The sequence below is a fragment of the Palaemon carinicauda genome, chromosome 7 (assembly GCF_036898095.1).
Source record: "Palaemon carinicauda isolate YSFRI2023 chromosome 7, ASM3689809v2, whole genome shotgun sequence".
Classification (NCBI taxonomy): domain Eukaryota; kingdom Metazoa; phylum Arthropoda; class Malacostraca; order Decapoda; family Palaemonidae; genus Palaemon; species Palaemon carinicauda.
Window position 1 is genome coordinate 116,620,028 of NC_090731.1, and position 16,702 is coordinate 116,636,729.

The window sequence follows — 16,702 nt, forward strand, 5'->3', positions numbered from 1 at the left end:
TAAAAATGGCCCTCAAGTTCTCTTCAAAAGTGTGTCTATTATCTGATTGATTTAAAAAATATCCAATTGGAAATTTATTCCGCATATCAAATTTTCTACAAGGAATACCTTCCGTTTTACTAAATATCTCACATCATTTAGATATTGGAAGAATTTGATACTTCGCTGCTTAATTATCTTAAAGCCTTATTATTATTATTATTTTTTTTTTTAACAATTTCTCAATTAAAAGAAGGTTTAATGGTTAGTGCTTTGTAGTATAGTGCATATATCCCTTTACCTGTGATAAAATCAAAAGTTAAATAAAGTTGAATTCAATCTTAAAAGAGCTGTTATGACTACAGTACTGTATATTTTAATAGCATTTTGTATCTATTATAACTAATTTTATAAGATTAATGTTTAATTGGTGCTATCAAATAAAGTTATATAAATGAACTGTGGTGTAAATAAAACCTAAATATGATAAAGGTTTCCTTGCCAATGCATCTATTTAAGCTTTGTATTTGTTGAATGAGAGAACATTATTCAAAAGAGCAACAAGACTGTCATAACTCATTTGATCTTTTGTATTATCAACTGGAGGAAAAAAAATTTATATTCAAGGAAATTTACGAAATAATTCAGCACAACCTTTGACAATCGACACTCAAAAATTACCTTAGATAAAACTGTATATGTAATTTTACAGTGACTGTTTTGTTTATTATAAATTAGTAATTATTTATCAAAATGTTCACTACAAAAGTATGTGGTGATGGTCTTTCTGCTTTTCTCAAGTTGAAACAAAGCATACATGGAAGGTCTAAGGTCAAGGTCAAACAGCCCAATTTGGAACCGTGCATTTGTGAATGGATTTGAAAATTTATTTTTCCTTTTAAAACTTTAAAACAAACAATTACACACTGCACACATCTCTTGCTCATATGTGAGCAAGAGATGAGATGCTGTGAAATCTAATAGAATAAATCTGTTGAAACAAACAAATGGAAATAAACTAGTCAACTAATTGAAAGTAAATAGAACATGATATAATTCGAATATCAAATTATACGAATGAAATTAGTCCAATAGAGAGGATTTACTCTTCCAGTACTACGGCATTAAAACAAAGAAAACGTATTAGCTAGTTTTGTGGAATTATTTAATATCAAGGCTTATACAATAGTCGCATACAGTAATTAACCACTATAATCACAATTGATTCAAGTCTGCATTAGCTATGATAAATTATGAAATATTGTTGTAGTTTTATGAAAAATTGTGAAAACGATCAGTCATAAAATGAAAAATATATACAACAAATTAATGAAAAACTCTTAGGAAAGCATTAATATGTAAATGATGAAGAAAATTAATACGGTATTACATATCACAAAAATCAACCTTAAGTAGCTTTAATCCTTAAAATATACTAAAATATGTTTTATCTGGCTAGTGTAACTAAGAGACAAAAGATCAACAAAAATATCCTAAAACTACTGAACAAGTAACTTGAATTTCCGGAAGCCTTCAAACTGGGGTCAGTCAGAAGAGTCACCTGTAAGGAAAAAATTTTCATTAGAAAAAAAAAAACTATGGAAGTGCTTGGGTAGATGAATTTTTCGTAAAGTTCAAAAGTAAAATAATAATTTCTTAGTGAAGTTATTCAGTGGTCAAAAATAAAAGCACTGCATGGTATATTGATGGTAAGTGAGAAGTAGCCAACTTAATTCTTTTGAATCTCCTGTTCAGCATACTGTACAATAACAGCAATATAATGATTTGTTCTCTTTGCATACATATACAAAACATTTGTGAATAGTAATGCTTTGATAACCAGACACTCGTTTTTATAGGCGATGCCGATAACTTCACAGCCACGCTAAATGAAAAAGTGAAGACTGTGTTTAATGAAAGAAATTTAATATATTTGCTTGGGCAGGTGAAGTAATCAAGCACATAATAGTCATAATCTGATTGGCTTCATAAAACAAAGAGATGCCGATCGGTTTACTCATGAAAGAAATGTATGAGGGAAGTGATAATCTAATGATTGGTGTAGATGAGGAAAATTCACAAAAAATCCTTCTGTCCTAAATCTCTCTTAGCTATGATACTCTAAATATAACAATTTATAAAGTGGAAGTGGCAATAAAGAATAAAAAGAAAAAACTTATCTCGCGTGGTGCCGTATCTAACATATTCTAAACTAGCCACCGAAATACACACCAGCTGCCGAGTAGGGAGTTCCAATCAGGCAAGGTACATAAGGCTGAACTCAGGAAAAGATTTTCATAATGTCTCCTGCTTAAAGGACTCGATCACCGGATGAATTGAATTGGATGATTTGGAGTTTTCTGGTATCCTGGTATCGAAGGTAATTGACGCCAATATCATTTGTTATAGATAATGAATAAAAAGAAATTCAAATTAAAACAATAAAAGCAAAGTTCTCTTTATAAAAGTTAAATAGCTTTCAGAAGACCTGCTTCTGAAATAAATTCAAAAATACCACTAGCATAGTACAACACATCATGTCCATGAATCTTTCCAAGGATGAACCAACCATGCTCCCCTCGAGTCTCAAACAGATATATGTTTCTCAAGGTAATAAAAGTGGGGCATGTGGTTAACAAATGACTCACAGTCAGGGGTACCAAACAGTCATTGCAGTATAACTGGTGTTGGCCAGTCATCAGAAAAGTGTGTATCAACCTAATGTGACTAATGCGAAGACAACAAAGAGTAGTCTCCCACTTTCAGGGCATCATGTTATACCTTTAAGGACATATAACATTTGACATTTCTATCTACACTAAGCGATCACCGAAGGTAAATATCACCATGGAAGTGGGTAGGAAAATGGCTCCCAAGTGCTATTCAGAGGTAGGAAAAGTATAGATATGAAAAATTCATACAAGGGCATATTTGAATAATGACTAGCAAACACAGAATTAGTTTTATATTGACGTGCTGGAAGCACCCTTTCTAAAGATCATGTTTTAAAGTTTACCACAGTAGCCACCACTCTATCATGCTCCTTAACTTTTAAAACAGTTAGGGAAGCTTTGTCCAATGAAAAGTGAGCATGGACGATCAGTTCCTGCAACATAAAAGGCTTTTCTTATCTAAATCAGTTTATAAAGGAAAATATTCCACAACATGAATAAGTGATTAGGTTTACCCTAGTTTTGTTAGTTATAATGGATTTTGGCATAGGAAAAATCTATTTTTGGGTGAGATAGCCATGTCGTCCTGATGGAGGTTCCTCTAAGGCATCTTTCTTCTTCGGATATTTTTTGAGAGTGAGGTACCAGAGAATTTTCCATAAGAAGTATCACACTTTTCGTATCCCTTGTGAAAAATATCCTGAGAGATATTGTGTTTACAACAGGGACATGTTTAAAACAAGCCACGGCTATCCTTCCCAGAATAGAATTAACCTTGTCTCGAAGGCTACGGGATAGGATTGGATATGTGGGCGAGAGAGCCATTACAACTTCTGATCACAGTGTGCTGCTACAAACAGAATTCCTGGATCACCCCCACACCCCCAGATGCTGAAGCCTTGATGAGGATGGGGGCTTAGGGATTAGCAGCTGGACTCTGATGAACAGAGGGAACTACTTTCCCACTGGACCTCGGTGCCCAACTGTTGATCCAACTAAATCAGTCAGCACTTTCTCTTTACCCTTTGGTTATTTCTTTTCTTCTCCCATCTCTTCCTTTTAGGCTCGATATTGTTGACGACTTTGGATTGTTTGATTATGCTTTGGCTGCTTCTTTGGATTTGACACAGTGTGGGATGGATGGCATTCCATCTCAACCTGTGCCAGTTTAGACGCCACCACCCTCTGGCAGACCCGATTGGGTGCAGACCAAGTCTGTTAAAAGAGTTGGGCTCCAGTGATCCAGTAGTAAGTCGCCCATATTTGCGGGTAATGGGTGACGCCAGGCATTGGAGTCGCTGGTGGGAGGGGCTAACCAACCCCACTGACCAGTGTACGCCCACCTTAAGAGAGGCAGGCCCTCTGTAATAGAGGACTGGTCCCCGCTGAAGCCTCTTCTCGTGTTGGGACACTTGGGATAGGAGGAATGACATCCTCCGAAAAGAGGTGGATAACCCGGATTGCTCTTTCAATAAAAACCAACCCCTCTGTTGACGACCTGGAAAATACAAACATGGACCTCGGTACAGACAGCTCCAACTCGGGTTCTAATATAGTAACACTGGAACCTTACTCATGTCATATAAAGAATGATAAGAAAACACTAGAGAAGAAGAGAGAGAGAATTAGAAATGATGACAGTACAGAAAAATATAGAAAAGTAGAAGTATTACCTGGTCACTATGAAGTAGTGAATTATAAGCTTTTTGTTTTGAATTTGAAAATGCAAAACATGAACGTTTAGATGTTTTTAAAGCTAATAGGGAAATAGTTGCTGTATGTGGAGGGCAGCCAAAAATTCTTCCCCAGGGAAATGGAAGTCTCCTGATAGGGGCACTATCCCCAATACAAGGCGAAAGATTGAAAATACTCGCACCATTGTATGGTCATGGTATCAAATGCGTTTCGCACCCTACTTTCAACCAGAGTAGAGGTGTGATATATGCTCCAGAGTTGCTGGACATAGAAAAAAAGGAAATTGAGGATGAACTGAAAAGTCAAGGAGTAGTAAAAGTAGTCAGAATGAGAAAGAGAGTTGGAGAACAACGTATTCCTCTTGCTACTTTAATTATAACATTTGATCAATGCAGATTACCAAATGTTATAAAAGCTGGTTGGCTATCTTTTAAGGTAAAACCATATATCCCTTCACCATTGCGATGTTATTATTGCCAAATGTATGGCCATTTAAGCCATAAATGCAAGGAAATCTAAATAAGCCAGCCGTTTGTGCCAACTGTGGAAAAAGTAGTCCTGGAGTATGCATAGAAAACCCTAATTGAATACATTGTGGGGAAGCACACCCAGCTACATCTAAAAACTGTGTTAAGTTTAATTTTGAAAAAGAAATTCAGGCCATTAGGACCATGGAAAGGGTTACTTTTAACGAGGCTCGTAAAAGAGCTCTTGAAAAGTAGATAAGACCAGGGCAACCTTTTTCAATGGTTCTGAAGAAAAACTTGCCAAACCACACAGACGGAAATTATATCTCTACTTCTAAGATAAACAAATGAAAGTAGTTAAAGAGGTGGAAAGTCCCATCGAAAATCTATATCCAGAAATTGTAGAGAAATCAAAACAGATACTTAAAGATCTGAAAATTATTCAAAAGCCAACTACTCCAATTCCAAACAATAGTACAAACCTCTCTCAGGCCGTGTCCTTGCCTGATCTGATGGAGGTTCCACTTAAAACCAATTTACCTGGTGAACCTGTATTGGGGAAGGTGCAGAAACCTGACAGATCACAACCTTTTAATAAAAAAAGAGAGAGACCTCCATCTCTCTCGCCTCCTATCATAAGAAACATTAAAGTCACGACTTCAAATAAATATAATATCTCGTCTGCTAATGTTTCTGATCAACTAGAAGGTAAATTGAACCAATCATAAATTCAAATTGAGGTCCACCATCATCCTCAACAATTAGATGAAAAGGACACAAAGAAAAAGAGGAACACAGAACCCACAACATCAAGATCCTCTCTAGAGATACCACCGGGAAATATTATTAGATCAAACATTGCCAATGGGAAGACTTCATCTAAGGTGTCTTTCTAAAAATAAACCATAGTTTTTTCCTCCGTTCTGCAATGGAATTGCCAGGGTTTAAGGGCGAAATATGAGCAACTTAAGCTCCTCATATGTGAGCACTCCCCTATAACTGTATGTCTACAAGAAAGCAAGCTCGATGCTAATACTTCTTGTTCTCGAGAGTATGTTAGCTATGGGACACCATATGATCAACGAGCAGGGAGCCATGGGGGAAGTCTTATATACGTTCATCAAGATGTTCCCCAAATATCTTTGTCTATCTGTACCCCTCTGCAGGCAGTGGCTGTATAAATTGATATAGGGAGAAAATACACAATCTGTACTCTTTACTTGCCTCCAAATGATAACATCTCATATGATAATATAGTAGAGGTGATTAAACAACTCCCACAACCTTTCCTCTTACTAGGAGATCTTAATAATAGACATCCTTTATGGGGTGATGTTTTGGCAAAAGCAAGGGGTAATATTATATCATCAATTTTGGAGAATGAAGATGTCGGACTCCTTAATACAGGAGAGCCCACACATTTTCATGTTCAGAGAGGTACCTTGTCCTGTATTGACCTATCAGTTGCAAGCTCTATCTTCTCAATTTTAATTGGAGAACATTAGATGATTGGCATACTAGTGATCAAGCACCAATCATTATAAACACCAACAATGGTCCACCTTTACAGAGATCGCCTCAATGGAATCTTGATAAGGCGGACTGGGATAGATTTCGGGAGTTAAGTGAAATTGAAGGAAATGCAGAACAGTTTGAAAGTGTTAATGATGCTATAGACTTACTTAATGGAACTCTTCAAATAGCAGGAGTCAATTTCATTCCCAAAACAACAGGGATATTCAGACGACAACCAGTCCCCTGGTGGTCGTCAGAACTAACTGCCCTGCACAGACCCACAAGAAAGTCTTTAACTCGATTGTGTATGCGCCGTACTGAGGAGAATTTAGTCATATACTAGAAATGTATAGCACAGTTCTGTCGTGCTATGAAAGAAACTAGGCGCAAGTCTTGAATTCCATTTGTTTCCTCCATTAACAGTAGAACACCAACATCATCTGTGTAGAGGAAAGTCAAAAAGATAGCAGGCAAATTCACCCCAAACCCACAACCAGTGTTAAAGGTAAATGGCCAGTATATGACTGGAGCAACCGAAGTTAGCAATGCCCTGGCTGACCATTTTTCAAATGTGAAGCAGCTCCTGGTCACCAGTATAGGAGCATTGAAGAAAAGAAAGTTTTAAACTTCGCAACAAGAAAGCAAGAGTCATACAATTCTCCTTTTACGAAAAGAGAATTTGATTCTGCTCTTGCTACGTGTAACGATACAGCCCCTGGACCCAATGGAATTCCATATGCAATGATTAAACACGTACCTTTCAATACAAAGTTATTTATTTCAAGCATTTTTCATAGAATATGGCATAATCATAGTTATCCAAGTGTTTGAGAACTAGCCATTATTTTAGCCTTTTTAAAACCCGGTGACGACAAGTTTTTAGCAGCAAATTATAGGCCAATTGCATTGACATCTTGTTTGGGCAAAATCATGGTGAAGATGGTCAATGTAAGACTGATGTGGTACCTTGAAAAGAAGGGTATTTTATCACCCATTCAATATGGGTCCAGAAAAATGCACTCAACGACTGATATGCTGATACGACTTGAGTCCTCCATTTGTGAAGCCTTTGCTTCCAAACAGCACCATGTGACAGTCTTTTTTTATTTGAAAAGGCATATGATACGCATACTTAAAAGAATCCATGAGTTTGGATCAAGAGGAGAGCTACCACTATTTATTCAGTCATTTCTTTCACATAGAGTTTTCCAAGTGAAAGTTGGGGAAGCTCTATCAGAGAGTAAATGCCAGGAAGAAGGAGTTCCTCAGGGGAGTGTGCTGAGTGTAACCCTTATTGCACTAGCAATTAATGGGATATCCTCAATCATTCCCCGGGATGTTCTCGCAATATCATTTGTGGATGATCTCTCAATATCATTTGCTGAAGCTAGAATTGCAATGGTTGAGAGAAAAATACAACTCTCTATTGATAAAATTATCCAGTTGGCCGATATGAAGGGATTTAAGTTCTTGACAAGAAAAACAACAATTTTCCATTTCTGTCATATCCAGGGAGTACTTCCAGACCCGGATATATACATCAAAGGCCAATGGATCCCATGTGCAAGTGAAGCTAAATTTTTAGGGTTGATATTTGATTGTAGGCTTACATGGGTTTCTCACTTAAAAGCATTAAAAGCTAAATGTCTTGAGGCTCTGAATCTTTTAAAAGCATTGTCCCATACATCACGGGGGGCAGACTGCAATACTAGGGAAGCTTCGTCCAATGAAAAGTGAGCATGTACGATCAGTTCCTGCAACATAAAAGGCTTTTCTTATCTAAATCCGTTTATAAAAGAAACCATTCCACAACATGAATTAGTGACTAGGTTTACCCTAGTTTTGTTAGTTATAATGGATTTTGGCATAGGAAAAATCTATTTTTGGGTGAGATAGCCATGTCGTCCTGATGGAGGTTCCTCTAAGGCATCTTTCTTCTTCGGATATTTTTTGAGAGTGAGGTACCAGAGAATTTTCCATAAGAAGTATCACACTTTTCGTATCCCTTGTGAAAAATATCCTGAGAGATATTGTGTTTACAACAGGGACATGTTTAAAACAAGCCACGGCTATCCTTCCCAGAATAGAGTTAACCTTGTCTCGAAGGCTACGGGATAGGATTGGATATGTGGGCGAGAGAGCCATTACAACTTCTGATCACAGTGTGCTGCTACAAACAGAATTCCTGGATCACCCCTACACCCCCAGATGCTGAAGCCTTGATGAGGATGGGGGCTTAGGGATTAGCAGCTGGACTCTGATGAACAGAGGGAACTACTTTCCCACTGGACCTCGGTGCCCAACTGTTGATCCAACTAAATCAGTCAGCACTTTCTATTTACCCTTTGGTTATTTCTTTTCTTCTCCCATCTCTTCCTTTTAGGCTCGATATTGTTGACGACTTTGGATTGTTTGATTATGCTTTGGCTGCTTCTTTGAATTTGGCACAGTGTGAGATGGACGGCATTCCATCTCAACCTGTGCCAGTTTAGACGCCACCACCCTCTGGCAGACCCCATTGGGTGCAGACCAAGTCTGTTAAAGAGTTGAGCTCCAGTGATCCAGTTGTAAGTCGCCCATATGTGGGTAATGGGTGACGCCAGGCATTGAAGTCGCTGGTGAGAGGGGCTAACCAACCTCACTGACCAGTGTACGCCCACCTTAAGAGAGGCAGGCCCTCTGTAATAGAGGACTGGTCCCCGCTGAAGCCTCTTCTCGTGTTAGGCCACATGGGATAGGAGGAATGACATCCTCCGATAAGAGGTGGATAACCCGGATTGCTCTTTCAATAAAAACAAACCCCTCTGTTGACGACCTGGAAAATACAAACATGGACCTCGGTACAGACAGAGAAGAAGAGAGAGAGAATTAGAATTGATGACAGTACAGAAAAATATAGAAAAGTAGGAGTATTCCCTGGTCACTATGAAGTAGTGAATTATAAGCTTTTTGTTTATTTGAAAATGCAAGACATGAACGTTTAGATGTTTTTAAAGCTAATAGGGAAATATTTTCTGTATGTGGAGGGCAGCCAAAAATTCTTCCCCAGGGAAATGGAAGTCTCCTGATAGAGGCACTATCCCCAATACAAGGAGAAAGATTGAAAATACTCGCACCATTGTATGGTCATGGTGTCAAATGCGTTTCGCACCCTACTTTCAACCAGAGTAGAGGTGTGATATATGCTCCAGAGTTGCTGGACATAGAAGAAAAGAAAATTGAGGATGAACTGAAAAGTCAAGGAGTAGTAAAAGTAGTCAGAATGAGAAAGAGAGTTGGAGAACAACGTATTCCTCTTGCTACTTTAATTATAACATTTGATCAATGCAGATTACCAAATGTTATAAAAGCTGGTTGGCTATCTTTTAAGGTAAAACCATATATCCCTTCACCATTGCGATGTTATCATTGCCAAATGTATGGCCATTTAAGCCAGAAATGCAAGGAAATCTAAATAATAAGCCAGCCGTTTGTGCCAACTGTAGAAAAAGTAGTCATGGAGTATGCATAGAAAACCGTAATTGAATACATTGTGGGGAAGCACACCCAACTACATCTAAAAGCTGTGTTAAGTTTAATTTTGAAAAAGAAATTCAGGCCATTAGGACCATGGAAAGGGTTACTTTTAAAGAGGCTCGTAAAAGAGCTCTTGAAAAGCAGATAAGACCAGGGCAGCCTTTTTCAATGGTTCTGAAGAAAAACTTGCCAAACCATACAGACGGAAATTATATCTCTACTTCTAAGATAAACAAATGAAAGTGGTTAAAGAGGTTGAAAGTCCCATCGAAAATCTATATCCAGAAATTGTAGAGAAATCAAAACAGATACTTAAAGATCTGAAAGTTATTCAAAAGCCAACTACTCCAATTCCAAACAATATTACAAACCTCTCTCAGGCCGTGTCCTTGCCTGATCTGATGGAGGTTCCACTTAAAACCAATTTACCTGGTGAACCTGTAGTGGGGAAGGTGCAGAAACCTGACAGATTACAACCTTTTAATCAAAAAAGAGAGAGACCTCCATCTCTCTCGCCTCCTATCATAAGAAACATTAAAGTCACGACTTCAAATAAATATAATATCTTGTCTGCTGATGTTTCTGATCAACTATAAGGTAAATTGAACCAATCAGAAATTCATATTGAGGTTCACCATCATCCTCAACAATTAGATGAAAAGGACACAAAGAAAAAGAGGAACACAGAACCCACTATATCAAGATCCTCTCTAGAGATACCACCGGGAAATATTATTAGATCAAATATTGGCAATGGGAAGACTTCATCTGAGGTGTCTTCCAAAAAATAAACCATAGTTTTTTCCTCCGTTCTACAATGGAATTGCCAGGGTTTAAGGGCGAAATATGAACAACTTAAGCTCCTCATACGTGAGCATTCCCCTATAACTGTATGTCTACAAGAAAGCAAGGACTCTATATGATCAACGAGGAGGGAGCCATGGGGGATGTCTTATATACGTTCATCAAGATGTTCCCCAAATATCTTTGTCTATCTGTACTCCTCTGCAGGCAGTGGCTGTATAAATTGATATAGGGAGAAAATACACAATCTGTACTCTTTACTTGCCTCCAAATAATAACATCTCATATGATAATATATAGAGGTGATTAAACAACTCCCACAACCTTTCCTCTTACTAGGAGATCTTAATAATAGACATCCTTTATGGGGTGATGTTTTGGCAAAAGCAAGGGGTAATATTATATCATCAATTTTGGAGAATGAAGATGTCGCACTCCTTAATACAGGAGAGCCCACACATTTTCATGTTCAGAGAGGTACCTTGTCCTGCATTGACCTATCAGTTGCAAGCTCTGTCTTCTCAATTTTAATTGGAGAACATTAGATGATTGGCATACTAGTGATCAAGCACCAATCATTATAAACACCAACAATGGTCCACCTTTACAGAGATCGCCTCAATGGAATCTTGATAAGGCGGACTGGGATAGATTTCGGGAGTTGAGTGAAATTGAAGGAAATGCAGAACAGTTTGAAAGTGTTGATGATGTTATAGACTTACCTAATGGAAATCTTCACATAGCAAGAGTCAATTTCATTCCCAAAACAACAGGGATATTCAGACGACAACCAGTCCCCTGGTGGTCGTCAGAACTAACTGCCCAGCACAGACCCACAAGAAAGTCTTTAACTCGATTGTGCATGCGCCGTACTGAGGAGAATTTAGTCATATACTAGAAATGTATAGCACAGTTCTGTCGTGCCATGAAAGAAGCTAGGCGCAAGTCTTGGATGTCATTTGTTTCCTCCATTAACAGTAGAACACCAACATCATCTGTGTAGAGGAAAATCAAAAAGATAGCAGGCAAATTCACCCCAAACCCACCACCAGTGTTAAAGGTAAATGGCCAGTATATGACTGGAGCAACCGAAGTTAGCAATGCCCTGGCTGACCATTTTTCATATGTGAAGCAGCTCCTGGTCACCAGTATAGGAGCATTGAAGAAAAGAAAGTTTTAAACTTCGCAACAAGAAAGCAAGAGTCATACAATTCTCCTTTTACGGAAAGAGAATTTGATTCTGCTCTTGCTACGTGTAACGATACAGCCCCTGGACCCAATGGAATTCCATATGCAATGATTAAACACGTACCTTTTAATACAAAGTTATTTATTTCAAGCATTTTTCATAGAATATGGCATAATCATAGTTATCCAAGTGTTTGGGAACTAGCCATTATTTTAGCCTTTTTAAAACCCAGTGAGGACAAGTTTTTAGCAGCAAATTATAGGACAATTGCATTGACATCTTGTTTGGGCAAAATCATGGCGAAGATGGTCAATGTAAGACTGATGTGGTACCTTGAAAAGAAGGGTATTTTATCACCCATTCAATATGGGTTCAGAAAAATACACTCAACGACTGATATGCTGATATGACTTGAGTCCTCCATGTGTGAAGCCTTTGCTTCCAAACAGCACCATGTGACAGTCTTTTTTTATTTGAAAAGGCATATGATACGCATACTTAAAAGAATCCATGAGTTTGGATCAAGAGGAGAGCTACCACTATTTATTCAGTCATTTCTTTCACATAGAGTTTTCCAAGTGAAAGTTGGGGAAACTCTATCAGAGAGTAAATGCCAGGAAGAAGGAGTTCCTCAGGGGAGTGTGCTGAGTGTAACCCTTATTGCACTACCAATTAATGGGATATCCTCAGTCATTCCCCGAGATGTTCTCGCAACATTATTTGTGGATGATCTCTCAATATCATTTGCTGAAGCTAGAATGGCAATGGTTGAGAGAAAAATACAACTCTCTATTGATAAAATTATCCAGTTGGCCGATATGAATGGATTTAAGTTCTTGACAAGTAAAACTACAATTTTCCATTTCTGTCGTATCTGGGGAGTACTTCCAGACCCGGATATATACATCAAAGGCCAATGGATCCCATGTGCAAGTGAAGCTAAATTTTTAGGGTTGATATTTGATTGTAGGCTTACATGGGTTTCTCACTTAAAAGCATTAAAAGCTAAATATCTTGAGGCTCTGAATCTTTTAAAAGCATTGTCCCATACATCATGGGGGGCAGACCGCAATACTATTTTGAAATTATACAAGGCCTTGATTTTTTCCAAAATTAGTTACGGATGCGAAATATACTCCTCAGCCACCCCAAGCCGGTTAAAAATATTAGATTCCATACATTATGCTGGTATTAGATTGTCGACAGGAGCATTTAGAACCTCACCTATTACAAGTCTCCTTGTTGATGCTGGGGAGCTGCCTCTAGACCATTACTGAATGTCCTCTATTATTCGGTATTGGTGTAGATTGCAAAGACTCCCTAATTCTTCAGCATTTCAGACTGCAAGCTTTGTAAGGCACTCAACATACATTGAGTTGCACCCAAAATCTCCTCAACATTTTGGATTTCGGGTAAAACAATTATTAAACAATCTAGGTATCATCAACGCCTCTATGGAAATTACCTGACGTATCTTTATGTAAATACTTTATTGGAGTTAAGAAGAATATGACTGACAGAATCCAGGTCTTTTTTTATAGAACATGTTGCAGAACATAGGGGATCGACTTTTATACATACTGAGGGCTCCAAATCTGATGCTGGCGTTGGATTTGGAGTACATAGTAATGATTTTAATTGTAGAGCTGCACTTCCTCTTACAGCATCCAAATTTACTGCCGAACTGTATGGCATACTAACCGCTATTGAGAAAATAGCTTTGGAAAAGGAGGGTAATTTTACAATTTTTAGTGATGCAAGGAGTGGTCTTCAAGCTTTAAAAGTTTTTAATTCTAGTAACCCTCTAGTTTTAAAGATTTTTGAATGGCTTTTTATTTTTGGATGGAGAGGTATAACAGTTCGATTTTGTTGGGTTCCAGCACATGTAGGTGTGTCTGGGAATGAGAAGGCAGATTTACTGGCAAAGAATGTGGCATTCGAGTTGCTACCAAGGAGGTATCCCATTCCCTGTAATGATTTCCTACCTTTCATCAAGAAATTGGTTTGTAATAAATGGCAACAGCACTGAGATAGCCTAGATGGCAATAAAATGAGGGAAGTAACAAATATCATATCTCCTTGGAGGTATAACATGATACCCCGAAAATGGGAGAAGACTCTTTGTCGTCTCCGTATTGGTCACACACGGTTGACACACGAGTTTCTTCTGAAGGGCCAACACCAACCCTATTGCGAGGACAGTTTAGTACCTTTAACAGTGAGGCATTTGTTGACCGAATGCCCTGATTATAATAACTTAAGAAATAGATATCTGTTTGAGGCTTGAGGTGAGGATGGCAGGTTCATCCTTGCCAAGATTCTTGGACATGTGTCCTACTATGCGAGCGGCATTTTTAGATTTATTTCAGAAGCAGGTCTTCTGAAACTATTTAACTATTATAATGACTTCTTAACTTTTATGGTTTTAATTGAATTCTCTTTTATCTTTCATACATAATAAATGCTATCGGCATCAATGACCTTAGATGTCAGGATGCCAGAAAACTTTCAATCAATCAATCCTGGATCACAATTCCAAGAACAACCATCACATGACGCAAGACCTCGCACTGATAATTGGGAGGGGATGAAAAGTAATGGATGGGCCAATCAGGACCACATGGCTATCTCACCCAAAAACAGATTTTTCCTATGTCAAAATCGGTTTTTTGGGCTCGAGCCATGTCGTCCTGATGGAAGTCTACCAGAGAATTAATATTATCAGATGTTGCTAGATAGAGTTTTTAACCCATTTGAACTCCTAGAAACCCCAAAAATTATATAAGGAGAATGTCCCATGATCAGTAGTGTAACACGAAAAGGTGTGTCTATAATTCCACATAGCAGCTGGGATGATAGTCCCACACTATAAACACAAGTAAGTTGATTGTAAATCACTTAGGATCAAAGAAATTTCATTGCAGTCCCACTCACTGTGAATGAATTTTTTTCCCGGCAGTTTTTCAGACCGAAGTCCATGAAAGAGGGGTTAAAAATGGAGGTACACTGCTTTTATTGTGAACAGTAAGTCCATATAAAGGAAACGCAAAAAGAGCTATGGTCTCCCATTATTTCCAAAAATTCATAAATGTACAATTAATTAGCGCAACAATATGTACATTAAATATGTGTAGTTTCCAACCCCAGAGTTACGTACCAGAGCAACATAACAAAAATATCTATAAAATAAGATAAGAATAACACTTTTGACTCTACTATATCTATCTATCTATCTATCTATATATATATATATATATATATATATATATATATATATATATATATATATATATATATATATATATATATATGTAAATATATATATATATATATATACTGTAGATTAGCTCACATTGCAAATAAGAATTTTCCATTTGCACAATGTAGACTGAAAAGTCCCAATTATACAGTCCGTGATAGTCCATGCACAACACTTAAGAAGCTGGTCTAATTAAACTATCAGCAGCCACCACAAAGTGTTTAATCTCTTCTAATTGATGCAAGTAATGCTTGAAAAAACTCTTGATAAGTTCCATCCTGTGTAAGCTTGTAAGCTTTCAAAGGACATATATTGGAAAAAATCAAGGAAGAGGCAACTTTCCTAGGGTCATGACCCAATGGAGGGTCAGCCCTTCTGATAAGATAGGTGAGGTTGGACCTTAGCTGTTTCAAAGAAAGATTAGATCCTGTTATTTCCCCTTTAAAAAGTTGTCCACCTTTAAAGGCCCAACTCTTTAACAGGTAGGCCTAAAGGCATTCCACGGGGCACAGAGAAGGATCCTCCTTTCGTGGAACAATCTTCCAGGGCCCCCAACGTTTGTGGGAAGTTCTTTATTTGCGAAGAATGCCTGATCTGGGTAAAAATTTACCTCCCCAATTCCAAGAATTCGATGTGGCCATCGTCCTTTGTAAGTGCCACAATATCGCTTTCTCTAGCACTAGAAGACATACCACGCAAAAGGATTGACTTTTGAGTAAGATCCCTCAAAGTGGTAGTGGCATTATCTATTGAGAAGGCTAAGTGCAAGACTTTATCCAACGACCAAGAGGTAGCCTTGGGAGGAGCATTTGGTTTCAATTTATCACAAGCCTTTGGGATCTTATCGAACAGTTACTATTGAGTTAAATATCAAAAGCATAAGTAATAGGTCTAGTCAGTGCGGACTTACATGAGACAAAAGTTGTAGAGGTCAAACCTTGTTCGAGTAATGAAATAAAGAAGAAAATACAGAAGTCCATAGTAATGGAAGAGGGCTGATGTCTTTCAACGAATCCCACTCATTTTTCCAGGAAGACAAGTATTGTCGTTTCATGGTATCAGACTTGTTCTCTTCTATAAAGTCAATCATCTCCTTCAACTCCAAACTTCTTTTGAGCCGGAAGGGCGAGAAAATCATGGGCTGAAGGTTTTCTTGTTCATCCAAGAGGAAGCAAAGAAAGTCTTCTGTGGAAAGTACTGGGACAGCAAAGGAAATGATTGAAGGATCTGGAGAGCTTTGAGTTCCAGAACCAGAGGGTACTAATTGTTCTTGGGCCGCTTTGGTGCCACTAGAGCTGCTGCCCCTTTGAAAGTCCACAGTTTGTTCAGGACTTCAACTAGGAAGTTGAACGATGGAAAGAGGTAAATGTGAAACCACTGGTTCCAAAATCCAGGGACATCGCATCCGTTCCTGCCACTTCCGGATTTAAGTTTGGTGCTATATACTGGAGAAGGTTCTTGTTGAAGCTCGTCATAAAGAGATTTATTTGCAGTTCTGGGACTTACCCTTGGTAGAAACAGAATGATTTTGTGTTTAGAGGCCATTCTGTTTCCAGAGGCTTGGATGAGGACAGGGCTTCCGCCGTCACATTGCGAACCCCTACTA

General features: G+C 38.0%; 1 protein-coding gene across 4 annotated transcripts in view; it reads right to left on the bottom strand.

Annotated features, from left to right (window-relative positions):
* Positions 1 to 195: 195 nt before the first annotated feature.
* The window catches only part of LOC137643990 (lachesin-like), a 225,513-nt gene continuing 209,006 nt past the window's right edge, over positions 196 to 16,702 (bottom strand). For all 4 annotated transcript variants that reach the window (XM_068376833.1, XM_068376834.1, XM_068376835.1 and 1 more), the window contains one exon: positions 196 to 1,540. In XM_068376833.1, coding sequence (XP_068232934.1) covers positions 1,427 to 1,540 — 114 coding nt within the window. In that variant the 3' untranslated portion in view covers positions 196 to 1,426. The remainder of the gene's footprint in view (positions 1,541 to 16,702) is intronic.